The 21,942-nt window shown below is 41.5% G+C and overlaps 1 protein-coding gene across 1 annotated transcript in view; it reads left to right on the forward strand.

Moving 5' to 3' along the window:
- PLCE1 (phospholipase C epsilon 1) overlaps positions 1-21,942 on the forward strand; it is a 292,755-nt gene that overhangs the window by 250,470 nt on the left and 20,343 nt on the right. The window contains exons 26-29 of the mRNA XM_026650913.2: positions 3,765-3,882; positions 11,852-11,983; positions 12,971-13,264; positions 14,530-14,693. Of these exons, the coding sequence (XP_026506698.1) occupies positions 3,765-3,882; positions 11,852-11,983; positions 12,971-13,264; positions 14,530-14,693 (708 nt within the window). The remainder of the gene's footprint in view (positions 1-3,764; positions 3,883-11,851; positions 11,984-12,970; positions 13,265-14,529; positions 14,694-21,942) is intronic.

Here is a 21,942-nt window from a genome sequence, read left to right on the forward strand (position 1 = left end):
AGAGTAAATTCTTAGTCAGGCTCATATCTAGCAATGAAGTACAGTGTCCATTCACAATTATAGTAATTCACTCGTTTCAAATTCTGTTGATGCAGTTTAAGCTTCCCTGCCCTTGCTCTTTATAAAAGACTGTCCATCTCACTATCAGAATTATACAAGTCTTGATTTTCTGTGATTATGCTCCATATGTATAGTGCTATAACTGATGTTTATGAAAGTAAGTTGAGTTTTTATATAAAAAGCAATCGTTGTTGATAAATACCATATGGTTTTGCAGAGTACTTAACTGCAGCTTATAAAGTTTATGCTTTATCTTCATGACTTTCATAATTCCATGGAACACACACTGTTTATCAGATTTGAAGATTACTTTTTTTCCAAACCTAAGCAATTTACCAGATATTATTGTACTTCACTGTGAACTCATTTTTGACACACACTCCTCATGATATATGCAAAATGCTGGGCTCATCAGAAAATTTTTCCAGGCTTGGGTGCACTGTATACTGTCTCCATCTTTACTGTTTCCATTTAGTTCAATGGGAGCTCTGTGCACAGAACAAAGACAAAATATGGCCCACTGTCCACAATGCATTTAAGAAAACCAATACATTTATCACTATAGTTATTTAAAATGATAGTTTTCGTAGTAGAGTTTAAAAGAAAAATCTCTTTTAGACTTTTTCCTGAAAGGTATATCTTATACTGTTTTAAATCAAGATAATATACATTTATTTAGAACAGATCTGCGCAATCTTTTTTATTAATGATCCAGGTTTATGTGAGTTTTGTGTTGTTAATCAGTAATTCTTAGATCATAATGTATTTTATACATATATTAATATTATGAGATACATAGAGAAATCCACACTTAGTATATTCCTGCAAGGTATTGAATATCATGAATTTCTATGTGCATCTTTCTCTTTCAATCTAAAGTGAAAACAACACCAATTAATAACTTTTTTCAAAAATTGATTTTAAAAAATAAACACTGGGAAACAAACCTGACAAAATTACAAAACTTCAAGTCAGTTAAAAAAAAGTACACCAGTATATTGGCTGCATATAAACTGGCTCAACATAAGAAATGTCAATTTCTGCATTAATTTGTCACATTAACAATCCAACTTCTACCATTTTGCTTGCTTATGTGACAATACTCTTTGTAAAACAATGCCTCAGATAGGTGATTAAAACTGACTCCCTTTACCTCAAAGCAACCCCATGGGTGCTTACTAGAAGAAAAATGGTGCTGATGCATGTATATGTGCCTTGTCTTCTTTTACAAGCAAAAATGAATTTTATTCATAAGATTGCATGTATTTTTTCTCACTATTTCAGCTGGTTCATCCCATTTTTAACAGCCCCTTTGACCCATTTTCTTTTTGTGCGATTTTGCTAAAATCTCCAGACATCTCTCCTTGCGTATTCACTGTCCCCGGCAGCTGTATTCTATCCCGCAGTTTCCCACCCTTCTTGTTTTCCATCAAGAGCATGTGAAAAAATATCTGCACTAGTATTTCAAATAAACAAACAAACAAAACAAAACAAAAATATATGAATTTGAAATAATTTTTCGCTCATTTAAAGATGACCTTCTATGGAATTTTCTTCCAGCTGTTGTACTGTCTTTCTCTCTCAGGTTTTTTCCAGTTGTGACAAAGTCTCACAGCTGTTGGTTGATGAGATTCAGATTGTAACAGATAGTGTAGGTCTCTCCTTAATGATTATCATACATTCAGCCATTGTTAATGTGAGCTATTCCCATGCACACAGGGAGTCTCATCTACCAGATTATTGCTGGAAGTTCAACTTGAACATCAACCTTCCCCTCCTCTCAACTATGCACATATTATGTGGTACAACTTTTTCAGTTAACTGGCAGAATTGCATTTTGCTTTTAGTAAAATTTACAAAAAGTAAAATGAGAAACTGGTTTTTAAAGTCATTTTGTCTTTATGAACAGAAAGTATCACACACCTCTGCTTTACACTGAATGAAGCTCCCTATCTATGGATTAACATGTATAAAAAGGGGTTAAAAATAAAGTGTAGGATGGAAAGCCTCCCTTCAGGGTCTTGACTGGTGATTCCTTAATATATAAAGGAATACTGTTATTCTTTGTCGTGTTGAGCAGGGATTGCAAGGCTGCTGCACTCCCAGGGCTGGCTCCAGGTTTTCCGCCGCCCCAAGCGTCAAAAAAAAAAAAAAAAAAAGCCGCGGCAGCACGATCACACCGCTCCACTCTTCAGCGGCAATTCAGTGGCAAGTCCTTCGTTCCGAGAAGGAGTGAGGGACCCGCCGCAGAATTGCCGCCAAAGACCCGGACGTGCCGCCCCAGTAGCGGCCGGAGTGCCGCCCCTTGGTATTGGCCGCCCCAAGCACCTGCTTCTTTAGCTGGTGCCTGGAGCCGACCCTGTGCACTCCACAAGTGTAATCAGAGGCTACATGGGGGCACAAGTAAGGTAAAGTACTAGTGCCATATTTTCACGAGCTGAACTCCCATTTATTTGGTCACTTAAATAAATTACCAGATCAGGTGTTGCATTCTTTGGGATATCTGGTCTAGGTATGAACCCTCATACTGACTGGTAGTAAGTCTCAAGCCCTCCATATGCTTGGTTTCCTGCTTTCAAGAGTGCAGGATAAAAAAAATAGTGTAGAGAATGACATGGAGGGTGTGGGTGGAGAATGAGTGTATTTGAGGAGACATGGGCTTAAGACATCGTCGTCAGAATCATAGAAATGTAGTGCTGGAAGGGATCTTGAGAAATTATCAAGTCCAGCCCCCAGTGCTAAGGTAGTTTCTCTAACCTTTTCTTAAAGACCTCCAATGATGGAGACTCTACAACCTCCACTGGAAGCCTATTCCAGAGCTTAACTACCCTTATAGTTAGAAAGTTTTTCCTAATATCTAACCTAAATCTCCCTTGCTACATATTAATTCCTCTTGGCCTACCTTCATTAGACATGGAGAACAATTGATCACAATGCTCTTTATAACAGCCCTTAACATATTTGAACACTGTTATCAGGTCCCCCTTGAGTTTTCTTTTCTCAAGACTATATATGCCCATTTTTTTAACCTTTCCTCATAGGTCAGGTTTTCTAAACCCTTTGTCATTTTTGTTGCTCTTCTCTGAACTCTCTCCAATTTGTCCACATCTTTCCTGAAGTCTGGCACCCAGAATTGAACACAATATTCCAGCTTAGGCTTCACCAGTGCCGAGTAGAGTGGGATAATCACCTCCCATGTCTTACATAGGACGCTGCTGTTAATACAACCCAGAATGTTAGCCTTTTTCGCAAGTGCATCACAGTGACTCCTATTCGGTTTTTGATCCAGTATAACCACCACATCCTTTTCAGCAGCACCAGCAGCTAGCCATTTATCCCCCATTTTGTAGTTGTGTATTTGGTATTTCCTTCCTAAGTGTAGTACTTTGCACTTGTCTTCACTGAATAGCATCTTGTTGAATGCAAATGAGTTGCTGAGATCTCACTCCTGCTATTAGTCAGAAGTAACTTAGGGCTGGATTTTTAAAGTTATCTAGGTGTATTTTGAGTACTACTGCAATACAAATGATACTAATATATGGTAATGAATGGGAAAAATAGATGCATGCATAAATCCATTATGTGAGGATACAGAATCATGTGTGCTGAATGTGATAAAGCCACATCGAGGGTGTATATGAGGTATGCTAGAATGCTTTCATTTTCAAACCTTTTGTATATACATCACTTGAATTGTCACTTAGGTTTATGACATGGAACTGGGTGAAGAATTTTATCTTCCACAAAATAAGAAGGAAAGTAGACAGATAGCACCAGAGCTCTCAGATCTTGTCATCTATTGCCAAGCTGTGAAATTCCCTGGTAAGTATGCTTTATTGCTTTACATTTTCTAAATATTTGGAACATTACAGTGATCTAATTGTAACTGCAGAATTCAAACTGTAATATGTGGGGAACATGCCTTTTTGTGGTTATGGATTCTGTATGATGGCTGATGATTCTATGTGCTGCGTTTGTCATGGAGGAAAAAAGCACTCCAATCTTTAAACTGTAGTAAACTGGCTAATTCCTATCTGAATGATAACTAAGAACAAGCTATTTCATAAGGATTTTCATTGGAATTTCACCTAAGGAGCTGCTGTGCCAGGTCTGAAGAAGAATTTCCAGCCTCTGGGAGGCAGAGCAGGTCAGAACTCTTTAAGAATAAGTTCCAACTTAGCTTGTCTCACCACTGCCAGAAGCCTTCCCTCTCACCTGCACCCCTGACATTATTATCTACATCCCCGGTGACCCAGTAATTGGGCTAGACACCAGCTGAGGAATGGAGAGAGAGAGAGGTCATATTGGGGATGAGGCTAAAAGGGAAACTGGCATGGAACCAGGCGTAGACAACATCTGGAGAGCAGGCCTGCAGCCCAGGTAAGGTGGATGGGTGGCAGGAAGAAAATGACCCATTATAGGCATGTAGCAGCGATCCGCAGGAGGATAGAGATGTAGGAAGGGCTTCATTCTGTAGTGGTGGAGAGATAGGGATTGGAAAACAGTAGGAGGTGGAGGAACTGAAATTGAGATTACTTGTTTTTATTTGCTCAGAACAGAACACTGAGGATGAGCGTATTTTGGCTAATATACTGTACATTCTGTATACTAACTCGTGTTTTAAATTGCTAATTTACTGTTCATTATTGATAGTTTGTTGAAATGAGAATTCATCTTCTTTAGTAGAACAGTTCTCTACAGAAATATTGGCAACTATTGCACATTAGGATTTAATACAAAAAGAAATATAATCTGAAATTAATTTACACAAAGTCAAGGGAAACAAATTGAAAAATTAGAGAAAAACATTTCTCTAATCTCTTTATGAATGTTAGGTGTAACTTGTAACAACGGCAAGTTAAAAAATAAGATTGGTGATTTTTAATTTAGGTGTCCCCTTAATATAATCTGCAGTGAAGTAATTCCAGTTGTCTTTCAAGTCAAACATTATTCTCTTCTGAGCAAAGAGTAGTATTTTCCATCTTTCATACAGTTTCAATTACTCAAAACATTTTAATACACAAATTCCTGACTTTCTAAAATGTTCCTAAAATTCAATTAGAAAATAAATACTCGCTTGCCATAATTAAATTTCTCCTTTGTTTTAATTCAAAACTTAATTAGAACAAATAAGAAAATCAGTTTCTTTCACAGGGAGGACACTTTTATAGGCATAGCTAGAACCTATAAAGACTATTTTCCCAAGTTAACGTTTATATGCCCCCTCCTTTGGGAAAAATCCTGCCCTTCTCTTAGTGGACATAGAGTCCCTGACCACTGTGCAACTGATGTGATTCCACTGTGCAGCAAGGGGAAAGAAAGCTGGAAACACTTCACAGGCCTTAGAGGATATTGGGGTTGGAGCAGGGGACAAGGCTGGTGGATCCATAATTATGTGGATCTACTGACTAGTTTCTTCCGGAGAGGGGAATGGACGCAAAAGTTGGGAAAGGGTGGGGGTAATGTAGTCCTGAAGTAGCAGGAGTGGCTGCAAGGTGGCTCTGCTGTTGCTATATAGTCTAAAGAGAAGATTTCTTTCCTCTGGCCCCTTTTACTTGTTTTGTGTTTTGCACTTATGATTTGGCTCTTTCTGAGGAAGCCAATCTTAGATCATAAGGCCAGAAGGGACCACTGTGATCATCTCTCTTCTGACCTCCTGTATAACACAGGCCAGAGGATTTCCTTGAATTATTTCTTGTTTAAACTAGAGTTTATCTTTTAGAAAAAAGTCCAATTTTGATTATAACATTTTCAGCGAAGGAGAATCCACAACAACCCTTAGGAAATTGTTCCAACCCTTAGGTAATTTTGGTTAATTACACTCTCTGTTAAAAAATTGCAACTTATTTCTAGTCTGAATTTGTCCAGCATCAACTTCCAGCCATGTTGTTCCTTTGTCTGATAGGCGGAAGAGCCCTTTATTATCAAGTTTCTGTTCTGTAGGTATTTCTAAATTGTGATCAAGTCATCCCTTAACCTTCTGTTCATTAAACTACATAGATTGAGCTCCTTGAGTCTTTCACTATAAGGCATGTTTTTAATTCTTTAATCATTTTTGTAGCTCTTCCCTGACCCATCTCCAATTTATCAACATCCTTCTTGAATTGTGGACACCAGACCTGGTGACCATATGACCAAGTGAAAGCTAGGGGAATTACTCCAAATGTGAAAGTGAAGATCTAGGCTAACACTTGAACACTGCCTGATGCAGTGCCCTGGTCAACAACCTGTACTCTCAAGGAACAGATAGTAACTATAGTTTTGGAGCAATCAGCTCTGATGACCAGAACTGGAAACAGTATTCCAGTATTGGTTGCATCAAAGCCAAATAGAGCGGTAATATAACCTCCCTACTTTTACTGGATATTCCCCTGTTTACACATCCTAAAACAAACATGTTTTCTTCCTTCTCATTGATAAAAATGTTAAACAGGATAGGGCCAAGAATTGATTCCTGTGAGACCCCACTGGAAATGTTACCAGTTGACGATGATTCCCCAATTACAATTCCATTTTGAGATCTATCAGTTAGTCAGTTTTTAATCCATTTAATGTGTGCCATGTTGAACTTGTATTGATCTAGTTTCTTAATCAAAATGTTGTGTGGTGCCAACTCAAATGCCTTACAGAAGTCTAAGTATATTACATCAGCACTGTTACCTTTATCAACCCAATTTGTAATCTCATCAAAAAAAGAGATCGTGAGTTTGATAACATATATTTTCCATAAGCTCATGTCGATTGGCACTTATTATAGTACCCTCCTCTAATTCATGAAAGCATGTTATCTGTTCTGATTTGTTTATGGTGTGGAGAACAAGAATGTCTGTATTATGTCTATGAATATTATGAATGTTACCTCATTTTACCTGCTCGTTTTACCTGTCTGACTACATGGAGTTGAATTAAAAGGGGTCGTTAGGAAAAGCCAGGAAACAACACCATGGTCACAGCTAAGCTTTGGATAAACAACTTCCAGGGGGCAATGGCAGAGCTACCAAATGAGGAAGATGCTCTTCCTAGGTGCCACCCGAATGTTATGCTGCTGTTTTGCCACGGCCAGAGTTTAAGATCAAAAGAACAATGCTCCACTGAAAAATCCCTGCCTAGAGAGAAAGGGAGAATGAGTTGTTTGTAGATGCTAAGGGAGAGACTCTGCAAGAGAGACTGAGATAGGCAGAGCATGCAGCAGGGCTCTGTGGGATGTGTCGGTGGCAGTTGGGTTCACTTATGCTTTGAGAGAGGTGATGAACTATAGACAGGACCCAGGCAGGCAGACCTTTTGTGGTTTTAACCTTTTCCTCTGTTTGCTATGTAACATTCTGTGAATGGACAGTATGTCTCTTTGGAAGGAGCTGTGCTGAGTCACCTTAATCAGCCAGTGGTCACAGGCTTCCAGAGAGAAGTGTCTTGCAGGGACCAATAACAGCTGTGTCTGTCATCTTAACACAGTTGGAATCAGGGAGTTGCCACCCAGGGATCCAGTCTAGGAGTGATAAAGCCATGGAGTTCCACCGAGAGAGAGGGAAAGGCAGAGAAACCTGTCACCTGAGAGGTGCACTCAAGGGGCCCTGTAACTATGACAGCAGAGTGGGAATAAGGAGTGTTGTTGACTATTGATCCAATCCAAAGAGTGCCACTGTGGGAAGAGTGCAGCAGGTAGAGGCCCTGTCACTTGGAAAAGGTGCCTGAAGTAGAGACTAGGGGACAGATCACAGATGCAGTTTGCCCCTGAGCCATCACATGTGGCTAGGGCTCAACTTACACTAGTGTTTTGCTTTGCCTTCAGATAATTTAGGTAACAGGTTAGTCTGTTTCCTCAGTGACTGTCTCCACAACAAGGTCTTGAAACATAAGGCTTGATTGCCAAAAGTTTTCCTCCTTTGAGACTTTACTTAATCCTCCAATGTGGAAAGGACCCAACACCAGAAAAAATTAACTCACCAGTGGGCCCAGTTCTAGGGTCCAGGTGACATCCATTTTGTACCACCTTTTATGCTCTTGGCCATGGACTGGGCTGGCCCCAGGCACAACTTAGAGCAGCTTTAGCACTGCTCTAGTTTGCTCCTGGCCACAGATGGCCACCAAAGGACCATTCGGGCCATCAGTGCTCTGGCCATTCCCCGTATGTCAGGGAAGCAGATGAGGTGGCATAGGGCTGGCTATGCAGCCTCTACACCACCTGGAAATTAACCATGTAACAAGTCACCCCAGTTTTACAGATACTTTGTACTGCTGGAGCAGTGCAAATGAGCTATATCAAGGTCCAGGATCTGGCCAAATACATGTTGAAAGGCCAGAAGTCTGCTATGAGTTATCAGTTGCTCCATCTTCTTCCTAAATAATCTGAAGTTTTATTTTGCAACTGATTATTATTCTAATATAGGCAGCTATGTTTAACACAGATCATTCTCCCAGTGGTACTAGCCAACACACAGGATATTAGAGTTGAAGTACTTGTTGTTATAGCACCTTCCTTTTACAAAAATATTATCTTTATTTCCTTCATTGTGTCCCTTTGTTAATCGTGGGTAGAACTGGCCAAAACTAGAGAGTCCCAGTTTGTGGGAAATTTTTGATATTTTGAAATCTCCTGCAAACTGGACATCTTAAAAAAAAAAAAAAAAATTTTTTTTAAACACCAAAACATGGCGTTTCCTAAACAAGGAATGATCCCTGGGACTGCTGCAGCTGCTGAGTGAAACTGACATTCTTGTCAGTTTCATTGCTGCCAGTGAACAGCCCTTGGAGTCCCATGGTCTGTGGTTCCTGGGCAGCCCCAACCTGAACTGTCCCAGGCCAGGGGACCCAGGACTTCTAGCCTTTGGGGCCAGGTGGCTCCCCATGAAGCCCAACTCCCAAGCAGGCAGCACAGGGAGCCAGCTAGCCTGGAAATCTGAAAACACTGGGCACTTCCAGGATTTCCTGGGTCAAGCTGAAGTTCTCATGTTTCCCAGTCTCCCTGCTGGGGAGCTGGGAGCCAAACAGAGGAACTCAGGCTCCCAGCTCTGTCAGGAAGCTGGAAGCCCTGGCCTGGAGGGGCTGCCCCAGAGCTGTGGACCTTGGAAGCCACGAGTGGCTCCATTGAAATCATGTGCTTAACTTCATTCAGTATGCAAAAGCGTTTGAAGGATTGAGACCTCACTGCTAAACTGCAATAGGTTGAGTTCAGTGGGGCAGAATCCAACTTCTACTAAGCTTCAAATTAGTAGTTAAAATGTTAATTTGCAATGTAAATTCAGTATTTTCTTCTATTGTAACTTAAGTTTTCAATTTACATTTTTTGGTGCAATATTTTTTTTCAATTTTTAATGAAAAATTAAGAAAAATGTAAGTTACAAATATGTCGTGGAGTTCCAATAGCATTCTTCACATGGCTTTCGTGTGTTGAGCGGATGTCAAAAGAACTCCTTGATGTATTTTTACTTTGTATTTCAGTTAGATCTGATCAAAACCCACTGAAATCAATGGAAAGGAATTTAAATCAGTGGAAATGGAATCCACTGATTTCAGTGAACTTTAGACCATGTCCTTAATGATTGTTTTGTTTTGAATATATGTATATGGAATAATAATATTTATTATAGTGCTTTTCATCTGAGTATCTCAAAACAGTCACAATCATTAAGTGATTAAAAGATTTTCCACACTTACAAATATTTTCCATGGTTGAAATATGAGTTATAAATACTAGTTTTAATATAATATAAGATGGACTGGAAAAGACTTATGGATCAACGTATATTACCCAACGATTCTTTGGGATTGTCCTTACAGCAAATGTAGTCATTTTTGCCAGGTTCATTTGAACACATAGTGTCATTGCCTACAGTGTGTCAGTACCATGATATGCTATACTTGTATGTTTTGATTTACCTGAAAAACTAGTTGGATATGTGATGGGTAGCATTAGTTTTTAGGTCTGAGTTTACTGTGACTGTTCGGTGTAGAATTTGTTTTGAATATCACTGAGGCTGGGAAGGCATTGCAGTGGGATCTAGCATGTTCAGAAATTCAGGATTTCCTGAATGACCAGCTAATGGCCATTTGGAATGATCTAGAGCATCAGGGTTGGCCCACTGCCCTTACAGACACATCAGGAGTACCATCTGATCTGTGGCCATGGAGACATACTTGGAGACTTTCTGGGTGGAAGTGCAGACGTTTTCAGTGCTCCTTCCAAGCATATGGACCGGTTGGGGGGGTGTGGGCTCCCACATACCGAATCCTGCCGGGTCCATGGGGAGGATGCATGTGGGATTGGGTAAGTCACCGAGACATCTGGGAAATTAGACCTCCTGATATGCCCAATCGATTTTTAGTCAGTGCTCCTGGGATTACACCTGACATTTGGATGGGGTTAGGGCGTCAATGGACATTTTGGCCGTTAGAACCCCCACAGCTTCAGTGTATACGTAAACTGAAGCCAGGAGAAGTTGTCACTGTTCATGATTATGTTTGCTGGGAGTGTAGGGGACAAGGAACTACCCTGACAGGACATTTACTTTTCCATAGCTGTGTGTATATTAATGCCACCACATTGCACGACAACATTTTAATCTCACTACCACTGCAGGCAATCATATTATCTACTGGCCTGCAGATAGAGTTTTGCAAGTAGCCCTTAGGTTCCAGATACCCTTTAATTGGACTAGTTTAGTACCAGATGGATTTCAAAATTTGCTTTCACTGTTACCAGAGGTTCAGAAAATCTCCGAAGTACAAGGACAAATTCACATGCTTCAAAATATATATCAAGTTGAAAAGTATGCCTTTCATACAGCTTATAGAGTGTCCACCTTATGTACTAAGTATGATGTATTGTGTTTTATGACTAAGACTGTACAACAACCCCATCATATTATCGCTATGGGAATGTTATTGCTTGTGTTGTTGTTAGCTAGTGTAGGAGTATGTTGTTGTTGTTGTAAAGGACGTAAGAATAGTAATACCTTTCATGTCCATGCTTATCATGCATTGTCATTACATCCAATCAAAACCCCTAAGGTTGAAGCATCTGAAGTAGAATCTGAATTCCAAGACTTAATGCAAATAGAGATTTGAAAATGTTTGTTGTACTAGTAGTACAAAAGGGGGGGTTGTGGAAGCAGAGAAAGAACTGACAGGAAGGGGATGCAATGTATGACAGTTCGTTAGCAAGAGTCAGGCTAACTGTAACCCTAATAACGCGAGATTTGTAGAAGCGAGGAATGTATGAGGCGAGTGGGAAAGAACTGTGTGAGAAGTTGTTGCAACCTTGTGTAGATAATGTGTAGATAATATGGAATGTAGACTAAGAGTCTACATTAGTGAGCAAAACAAGATATCAGAATGACCTATGTATAAACAAAATGCAGCTGTTGCTCATTATTGTCTGTAACAAAAGGTATAAATGCTTGCTGTAATTGTTTACCAGTTGAGAGACCTGTTTAGCTCTCTCCCTCTACGCAATTGCTTGAGAAAATAAAGTATCTGACTTGCTGTACCCAAACAAAAAGTGAGAACTCTGTTATTCTCCGACAAGAGTCATTGGGACTATTCTGTAACTTAAATCACTTCCTGCTCTCCAGCCAAAAATAAATCTCAGGCAACAGTTATGTCACAAAGATTTTTTTTTCCTGTGTTGATGATTGTAAATATAGTTAGACTCAGTTACTGGGAATAATATGCTAGTTGTCCTGTGTGCTACTTTAGTATTAGTGCCTCAAAGAATAACGTGGAAAATGATGGAAAATGTCATGCCCTCTTGGTCATGTTTTTTGGCTTATTTATTTTACTTTTATGGGAACAGGCCTGTCAACGCTAAACCCATCTGGCTCTAGCAGAGGAAAGGAAAGAAAAAGCAGGAAGTCCATTTTTGGCAACAATCCGGGCAGACTAAGCCCTGGGGAGCCAGCAACACTTGCCAAAGCATCTGGAAAAGGTAAAGTCAGGATCTTCTTTCACCAATCACGTGGAGTGACTCTGTAGTCCAACACATACACCAGATCAAGTTGTTAAAGATCAAACAATTTACTGTGTGCATGCTGCTCTTGAATTTTGGAATCACTTTTCATTAACAGTGCAGCTATTACAATAACTTCTTTATAAAGAATCAACTGTAAAGTATGGAATATTAGTATAGGATTAATATGCTGGAGGCATAAAGTCAGTCAGTTAAAAATTACTGATGAGAATGATTGATTTACAACTAAAATATTTGCATCTTATAGCTTGAACATGAATCTTAGGATTAAGTTTATATCTTAAAAGATACGGGAGGAGATTTTCACAGGTGCAAATGACAGTTAAACAACTAACTGCCATTTTATGTCTTGAAAAGCTTCGCCATAGTCTTTGGGCAAAATCCTGCACTTAGTCTTTGTGCAAACTTCAGTGGGGCTGCAAGGGATATAAATCAGCAGAGAATTTGGCTGTCCATCTTTTACTGCAGGCTGTATAGTTAAGTTTGAAAGTTACATAGTAGTCTTAAAGAAATTTTATATGCTTTCCATTTAAACAATCTCTGTATTCCAAGCAGCATACTAGCAATATTATAAAGGTTTCCAGCAATGAATTAAAAGTCAAGACTCATTTCAAATTGTTAAGATATTCTCACACATTAAATACCATATTAAATATATACTCATTTAATTCAAGGGAATGATATTCAAATATTTATTTATGGAAATATCTATTAATACATGTCTAGTTACAGTATCAATTAGTATTTAACCATTATGTAGTCAGTCTCTCACTAATTGCTCTTACTGCATATGAAGAAAGAAACGTGATGCCTATGTGAACAGTGTGGTTTCTAGAGATCATTTATTTTTACCCAATCCAAAATACATAAATATACTTCACAGGAAAAAACTGATGCTTGAGGTCTGAGTATCTGCAGCTATAATTTGAGATGTTTATTTTCCAGGTCCTTTGGAGGGTGCCCGGCAAACCTGGGAAGAACTTTGTTCTCCTCCTTTCAACCCTACAACTTCTCTCAGTGCTATCATAAGGACACCTAAATGTTATCATATCTCTTCACTGAATGAGAATGCTGCCAAACGTCTGTGCAGACGGTATTCTCAGAAACTGATTGAGCATACCACCTGTCAGCTATTGAGAACATATCCTGCTGCCACACGCATTGACTCTTCAAACCCCCATCCCCTTATATTCTGGCTCCATGGAATACAGCTTGTGGCAGTTAACTATCAAACTGATGGTATGGGTAGAATAATTCCTCTAGTAATATATATTTATGTACATTTTAAATATTATAAAAGAAGTGCTTCCTTAATTATGAAACTGTATTTACCATAATATTTCTTTACCTTACCATCATCTGTATTTGTGGATTTATTAAACAGATGTTGGGTTATTTGGCAAAGATACTGTACTTGAAAAAGATTTAAACCAACTACAAAAAGAAAAAGATATACAGTAAACTACATTGTGGCAGATGTGAAGTTTTAAGTGAATATATACCTGGGTGGTAACTCATAAAGAATAGGGACCAGATTGTTTCCATTAGTACAGCCTGCATAAGAAGTGCTGCATAAGGGCACCACTCCAGAAATAGCCTTGGGAGAAATTGTGACTCTAACAGGCACAATTCATCCCGTGCTCCCCTCTTGTTCCCATGGAGGTAATTTATGTCAACCAACCTTCCTCACCCACTTGCTTGCTGCAGAGAACATCACACCTTGCACTGTAACCAGAAGGGAGACAAATGATTTGGGTAAAATTCCATGTGGCCATTTGAGATGTGTCGGAGGGCTTTACCTGGCTTTATTCCCTTGTGCAACTATGTTAAGGCTAAAAGCAATCTAGCCCTATGTGAATTAGTGCTTCCAGAATACTGGAATTCTGTGCCTAATTTGGTAGGTCTTTTGCCTCACTGATGACATGGAAGTCCCTAGAGCACTGCACCCACATATACCATAATTGGCTGGAATACAGCACTTTTACACTGCCAGACCCATAATATCATTTATGATAACTTTTTAAGAATACAAAGGCACTGAATTCCCTTATCCTAGAAGTGACTCCTCTGGAACAAAGTCTGGGTACTGATGCAGTGTTGGTTACGATCTTTGGGCTATATTCTATCCCTATTTATGCTCCCTTACCTTTTGGGTTTTCACAAAAAGTTGCTCCATTCAGCTGTCTTCAAATTACACAATCCGTTTTTTTCATCCTAGATTTTGGGGCAAATCTCAAGAAACTTGCTAGGTATTGTTCGTGGGTGTGGCCAAGTCCTAAATAGAACAAAAACTAGAAAATGGGTAAAACTAGAAAATCCTTATTTTTTTAAAGTATAAACTATTTGGGCAACTTGGATATGTAAGTTAAAGCTGTCCCCAGAAATTTAATATTAGTTTTATACTGTCAATTCAATTTTAACAGTAATTTTTAAAAAACCCACATTTTGCTGTCTTTCTATTGAATCTTCACTATTTTTCAGTTGTGATTACTTTACTTTTGCAGATCTCCCTCTGCATCTTAATGCAGCGATGTTTGAGGCGAATGGTGGCTGTGGGTGTGTTTTGAAACCCCCTGTTCTGTGGGACAAGAACTGTCCAATGTACCAGCAATTTTCTCCATTAGACCGAGATCTGTATAATATAGAGCCAGCTATATATTCTTTAACAGTAAGTACATTTGAAGGGAATGCTAAATATTAAAAATATTAATATTTAAATTTTTAAAAGCTAAATATTCAAACTGGATGTCGTGTAACTTCAGTCCTAAAAGGATCCCATCAACTTTACAATCACACTTTTATATTATGTGATGGGGCGATGACTCACTGGCGCAGCGCCTCCTGCTGGTCGTCCTGGGAATTAGCTCTTCCAGCCCGGAGCACCCTCTGCAGGCCAGTGTCTCGCCTGCCGCTGGCCCCCACGTCCCTCCCGGTGCCCCTCTACATCAGGGTTCTGCCCACCACAGTACCCCCTCACTCTGGGTCTGCCCTCCCAGGGGAGCCCCCAACCTCCTAACCCCACCTTGCCTCAGTGGCTACTGCCAGTCTCCATTTAGCCCCCGCTCCTTGGGGCAGACTGCAGTCTGTAAACCACTCATCATTGGCAAGGGGGGTTGGACCAGCTGCCTCTGCCTATTCCTGGGCTGCCCCTCTGCAGCCCTAGTATCCTTTTGTGGGCCCTTAACTCGGCCTGCAGCCTGGGGCTTTGCTAGGCTGGAGCTCCCCAGCTCCCTCTGCCCTTCCCCGGCACAGATCCACCCTAGGTACCCTCCTCAGCTTCCCAGACAGCCAGGTCCTTCTCTCTCTGACAGCTAGAGAGAGAATGTCTCAGTCCTTCTGGCCCACCGCCCTCTTAAAAGGGCCAGCTGGGCCCTGATTCCACTGGCTACAGCTGTGGCTGGTTTCCCAATCAGCCTAGCTTTTCTCCAGCCACAGCCCTCTCCAGGGCTGCTTTAACCCTTCAGGGCTGGAGCAGGGTGACCACCTTGCTACATATTATTATATTCTATAATAATAACATAAGAATGGCCATACTGGGTCAGATCAAAGGTCCATCTAGCCCAGTAGCCTGTCTTCTGACAGTGGCCAATGCCAGGTGCCCCAGAGGGAATGAACAGAACAGGTAATCATCAAGTGATCCATCCCCTGTCGCCCATTCCCAGCTTCTGGCAAATAGGACATCATCCTTGCCCACCCTGGCTAATAGCCATTGATGGACCTATCCTCCATGAACTCACCTAGTTCTTTTTTGGACCCTGTTATAGTCTTGGCCTTCACAACATGCTCTGGCAAAGAGTTCCACAGACTTACTGTACGTTCTGTGAAAAAATACTTCCTTTTGTTTGTTTTAAACCTTCAGCCTATTAATTTCATTTGGTGACCCCAGTTCTTGTGTTATGAGAAGTAAATAACACTTCCTTATTTACTGTCTTCACACCAGTCATGATTTTATAGATGTCAATCATATCCCCCCTTAGTCGTCTCTTTTCCAAGCTGAAAAATCCAGTTTTCTTATCTCTCCACATACAGCAGCCGTTCCATACCCCTAATCATTTTTGTTGCCCTTTTCTGAACCTTTTCCAATTCCAATACATCTTTTTGAGACGGGGCAACCACATCTGCACGTATGGATTTATATAGAGGCAATATGATATTTTCTATCTTATTATCAGTCCCTTTCTTAATGATTCTCAACATTCTGTTTTCTTTTTCGACTGCCGCTGCACATTGAGTGGATGTTTTCAGAGAACTGTCCACAATGACTCCAAGATCACTTTCTTGACTGGTAACAGATAATTTAGACCCCATCATTTTATATGTATAGTTGGGATTATGTTTTCCAATGTGCATTTCTTTGCATTTATCAACCTTGAATTTCATCTGCCATTTTGTTGCCCAGTCACCCAGTTTTGTGAGATCCTTTTGTAGCTCTTCGCAGTCTGCCTGGGACTTAACTATCCTGAGTAGTTTTGTATCATATGCAAATTTTGCCACCTCACTGTTTACCCCTTTTTCCAGATCATTTATGAATACGTTGAATAGGACTGGTCCCAGTACAGACCCTTAGGGGACACCACTATTTACCTCTCCCCATTCTGAAAACTGACCATTTATTCCTTCCCTTTGTTTCCTATCCTTTAACTAGTTACCGATCCATGAGCGGACCTTCCCCCTTATCCCATGACAGCTTATCTGGGGACCTTGTCAAAGGCTTTCTGAAAATCTAAGTACACTATATCCACTGGATCCCCCTGGTCCACATGCTTGTTGACCCCCTCAAAGAATTCTAGTAGATTGGTGAGGCATGATTTCCCTTTACAAAAACCATGTTGACCCTTCCCCAACAAATTATGTTCATCTATGTGTCTGATAAGTTTGTTCTTTACTATAGTTTCAAACAGTTTGCCCGGTACTGAAGTGAGGCTTACCGGCCTGTAATTGCTGGGATCACCTCTGGAGCCCTTTTTAAACATTGGCATCACATTAGCTAGCCTCCAGTCATTTGGTACAGAATAATGACTTGTAATAACTAAGATCAGTATAACTAAAAGAAGTTACTGGGGGGGGGGAGGGAATTCTCTAGGTTGTGCATTGACAGCACTGTGTTTATAGAGGCTTTCATTGTTTCCCCTTGTTGACATGAGTGCTTACCCATAGGGTGCCTCTACATATCGAGACATGGCGATGCATGGGACTGCACCTCTCACACCCCTCTGGTGGCCACCTTCTCGGCTCTGATGACCAGTGTAATCTCTGGACTCTCTTACTGTGTCTTCTGTGGCTCAGCCCTTCGCCCAAGTCACACAACAGTTCTGCTCCCCTTCTGGGATTCAGTCCCATTCCAGGGTTCAGCTGAAAAGCAGTTTTTTCACACCACCTGGGCTTAACTCTAAACAAAAAGGTCCTCCGCCCTCCTGTGCTCCTCCCCCCATCAGGATAGTGACTGACTGTTGGGAGTCCAAATACGACTTAAAGTAGCCTTCTGCCCTTCTGCTTGTATCTCATTTCCTGGTATTCACAGACCCTAGATTGGGGTTCCTCTCCACTCTAGGGTCCCACCGTAGGAAGTAGCCCTGCTCCTGTAGCTATGCTTTCCGGCTAGAGACAATCCCAAATACTGGACCTTCTTTGAGGCCCTTCAGAGGGACAGGGAACTCTCCCTAGCTTCTCTCTCCTGGGTCCCTCCCCATCAACTGAATTCCCTCAGCTCCTTATACAGCGTAGCTCTGCCTCCCAGGGGTCTCTGGTAATAGTGCTTCTTGCAGCTTCCCAGTCCCAGCCAGCTCCATTTTCAACCAGTCCTTACTCAACCTGCTCTGTTACTCTTTTGGAACAGCAACCCCAGGACAATTATGGAATCATAGAAATGTAGGGCTGAAAAGGGCATCGAAGTCAGCAAGTCCAGCCCCTAGTGCTGAGGGAGGACCAAGTAAACCTGGATCATCCCTGAAAGGTGTTTGTCCAACCTGTTCTTAAAAACTTCCAATGATGAGGATTCCATAGCCTCCCTTGGAAGCTTATTTCAGAACTTAACTACTCTTATAGTTAGTAAGTTTTTCCTAATATCTAACCTAAATCTCCCTTGCTGCCGATGAAGCCTGTTGTTTCTTGTCCTACCTTCAGTGGACATGGAGAACAATTGATCACAGTCTTCTTTATAACAGCCCTTAACACATTTGAAGACTGTGATCAGGTCACCCCCTCAGTCTTCTTTCCCCAAGATTAAACATGCCCAGGTTTTTAACTTTCCGCATAGGTCAAGTTTTCTAAACCTTTTATCATTTTTGTTGCTCTTCTCTGGACTATTTCCAATTTTTCCACATCTTTCTTCAAGTGTGACACCCAGACCTGGATACAGTACTACAGCTGAGGCCTCGCCAGTGCCCAGGAGAGTGGGATAATCACCTCCTATGGCTTATACTCCTGTTAACACACCCCAGAATATTAGCCTTTTTCACAACGGCATCACGTTAGTGACTGCTATTCAGTTTGTGATCCACTAAAACACCCAGATCCTTCTCAGCAGTGCTACCTCCTAGCCAGTTATTCCCCATGTTGGTGCTGTGCCTTTGATTTTTCCTTCCTAAGTGAGATACTTTGTGCTTGTCTTTACTGAATGTCATCTTGTTGAATTCAGACCAGCTCTCCAATTTGTCACTGTCTTTTTGAATTATAATCTTGGCCTCCAAAGTGCTTCCAACCCCTGCCTGTTTGGTGTCATCTGCAAATTTTATAAGCATCCTCTTCACTCCATTAACTAAGTCATTAATGAAAATATTGAATAGTACCAGACCCAGGACTGACCCCTGGAGGACCCTGCTAGATACACCCTCTCAGTTTGACAGTGAACCATTGATAACTACTCTGAATACAGTCTTTCAACCAGCTGTGCACCCATCTTATAATCATTTCATCTAGACCACATTTCCCTAGTTTGCTTATGAGACTGTCATGTGGGACTCTGTCAAAAGCCATACTACAATCAAGATATATCCACTAGGCCAATATTCCTGTCAAAGAAGGAAATTAGGTTGGTTTGGCATGCTTTCTTCTTGACAAATCCATGCTGGCTATTCCATATAACCCTATTATCCTCTAGATAATGCTTACAAATTGATTGTTTAATAATTTGTTACAGTATCTTTCCATGTATTGAAGTTAGGCTGACTGCACCATAAGTCCCTGGGTCCTCTTTCTTCCCCTTTTCAAAGATAAGTACTGTGTTTGCCCTTTTCCAGTCCTCTGGGATCTCACTCATCTTCCATGAGTTTCTCAAAGATAATCACTAACGGTTCCAGGATTGCTGCAGCTAGTTCCTCAAGTACCCTAGGATGAATTTCTTCCTTGCCACCTTGAATATATCTAACTTATCTAAATATCTTTAACGTGTTCTTTCCCTATTTTGGCTTGCATTTCTTCCCCCTTGTTGTTAATATTAATTGTGTTTAGTATCTGATCACCACCGTTTTAGTGAAGACTGAACAAAACAGGCATTTAACCCTTCAGCCTTCTTGATGTCATTTATTATTAGCTCTCCTTCCTTGCTAAGTAGAGGACATACACTTTCCTTAATCTTTCTCTTGCTCCTAATATATTGAACTAACCAGTATTTATTGCCTTTTATATCCCTTGCTAAATGTATCTTATTTTGTGCCTTAGCCTTTCTGATTTTATCCCTGCATGCTTGTGCTATTCTTTTGTACTCATCCTTAGCAATTTATACATTTTTCCACTTTTTGTAGAATTCATTTTTGATTTTCAGGTCATTGAAGAGCTCCTGAGGGAGCCATATTGTCCTCTTACTATTCTTCCTATCCTTTCTTTCACATAGGGGTGGTTTGCAGTTGTGCTTTTAATACTATCTCCTTGAGAAATTGCCAGCTCTTCTGAACTCCTATATCCGTTAGATCAGTGGTTCTCAACTAGGGGTCCGAGGCCCTCTAGAGGGCCGCAAGCAAGTTTTAGGGGGTCTCCCAGTGTTAGACTCGCTAGGGCCCAAGGCAGAAAGCCAAAGCCCCACCATGCAGGACTGCAGCCCGGGGCCCTGAGCCCCACCACCTGGGGCTGAAGCCGAAGCCTGAGGAACTTAGCTTCACAGTGCCCCCTGTGGTGTGGAGCCCTGGGCACTTGCCCGGCTTGCTACCCCTTAACACTGGCCCTGAGTTTTATATGCAGAAAAACAGTTGTGGCACAGCTGGACTGTGCAGTTTTTATAGCATGTTGGGGGGGCCTTAGAAAGAAAAATTTTGAGTACCGCTGCCTTAGATGAGTTCCCAGGGGACCTGGGACCTACCAGTTTTCTGAGTTTTAGTCTGCTTTTTTGAAGTCCATTGTCCTTGTTCTGCTGCTTTCACTACTTCCTTTCATTAGAATCACAAAATTTATCATTTCATGATCCGTTTCACCCAAGTTGCCTTCAACCTTCAGATTCTCAACCAGTTCCTCCCCTATTGGTCAGAATCAAGTCCAAAATGGCTGTCGTCCTGGTTACTGCCTCCATTTTCTGAAACAAAAAGTTGTCCTAATACAGTCCAAAAACTTATTGTTATTGGAAATTTTGTGTTTTGACATATTACTTTTCCAACAAATGTCTGGGTAGTTAGCCCCACATTACTACTTGGTCTTGTGTTTTGGATATATCTGTTTGTTCCAGAAATGCCTTGTTCACCTCTGTGACGGGGTTCCCTCTCCACTCGTGGCACCTCCTGCTGATCGCTCTGGGGATTAGCTCCGTCTCATGCTGTGCCCTCCTCAGTGGTCTCTCCACCCATCATCTTCTCTGTATGCGGTCTCTCTCACTCTCAGTGCTGCCACTCCTGGTCCGTGGCTTGACCCTCCGACCAGGTCACTAAGTCCCTCCCTTTCCGGGGAAATCACAGTTTTTCTGGACCAGCTGTCCGGCGGGCACCTCTTACACCCTGAACAACTACCCTGTAGCTGGTAAGGGAACCCAGGCCTACTCTCTACACTGGGTTCCAGCTCAGAGACCCTATAACATGCAGCCTGTGCCTGTACTGCCTTTGACCTTGCTGCTGTTTCCCTGGGCTTTTTCCTACTTAACTGGCTCCCCTCACCCTGGATTCGCCAACTTCTCCACTCCTTCCTCTCAGGGAGTTGGTGCAGCCTGCCTTCCTCCAGCCTCAACTACTCTTGTCCCCCTTTCCAGGGAGTGACTGCCCTTCCCTAGCCGCAGCCCTCCTCTCTAGCCAGCTACCTGCCTTTCTACAGGTCCCGTCCTGTTCCTGCCCAGATGAGCCCATTCCTCCTCCATTAGCTCCCTGCCTTGCAGCCTAATTAGTAGCTTGGGCCCATCTGGGCCCACCCAGCTCTTGCCAGGCCAATGTGGTTGCACGCCCAATCACAACCTCCTGTTCCTGATCTGGTGGTCTATAATGGACACTACCATGACATCTCCCCTATTTTTCCCCTTTTATCTTTACCCATAGATTTTCAAGTGGTTTATCTCTCACCTCCTTCTGGACCTCAGAACAAGTGGATATGGTTTTTTATGTATATTGCAACACCTCCTCCCTTTTTATCCTGACTGCCAAGCGAACAAGCGATATCCCTCTATACCAATACTGAAGTCATGAGACTTATTCCACCAGGTCAATTAAATCAGAATTTAGCATATATACTAATACTTCTAGTTCTTCCCGTTTATTCCCCATACTCCTTGCATTTGTGTATAGAGATGTAGGATGTTGAGCAGATTCCCCTACTGATTTCTCTCATGTTGCTCCTATGACCTTACTGTAATTTTCCATGTCTCCCCTTCCCTGCCCTCCCACATCTAGCCCTCTGCTGATCTGCCTGGACACCTGGCCCCTGGCTCCAGGGTCCCAACAGAGGAGTTGGCACTACTCCTCCATGGTTCCTATACCCAGGCACAGGCAACTGGGCAACAAAATAGCAGA

The sequence above is a fragment of the Terrapene carolina genome, unplaced genomic scaffold (assembly GCF_002925995.2).
Source record: "Terrapene carolina triunguis isolate 2854851 unplaced genomic scaffold, T_m_triunguis-2.0 Scaffold95, whole genome shotgun sequence".
NCBI classification, from domain to species: Eukaryota; Metazoa; Chordata; order Testudines; family Emydidae; genus Terrapene; species Terrapene triunguis.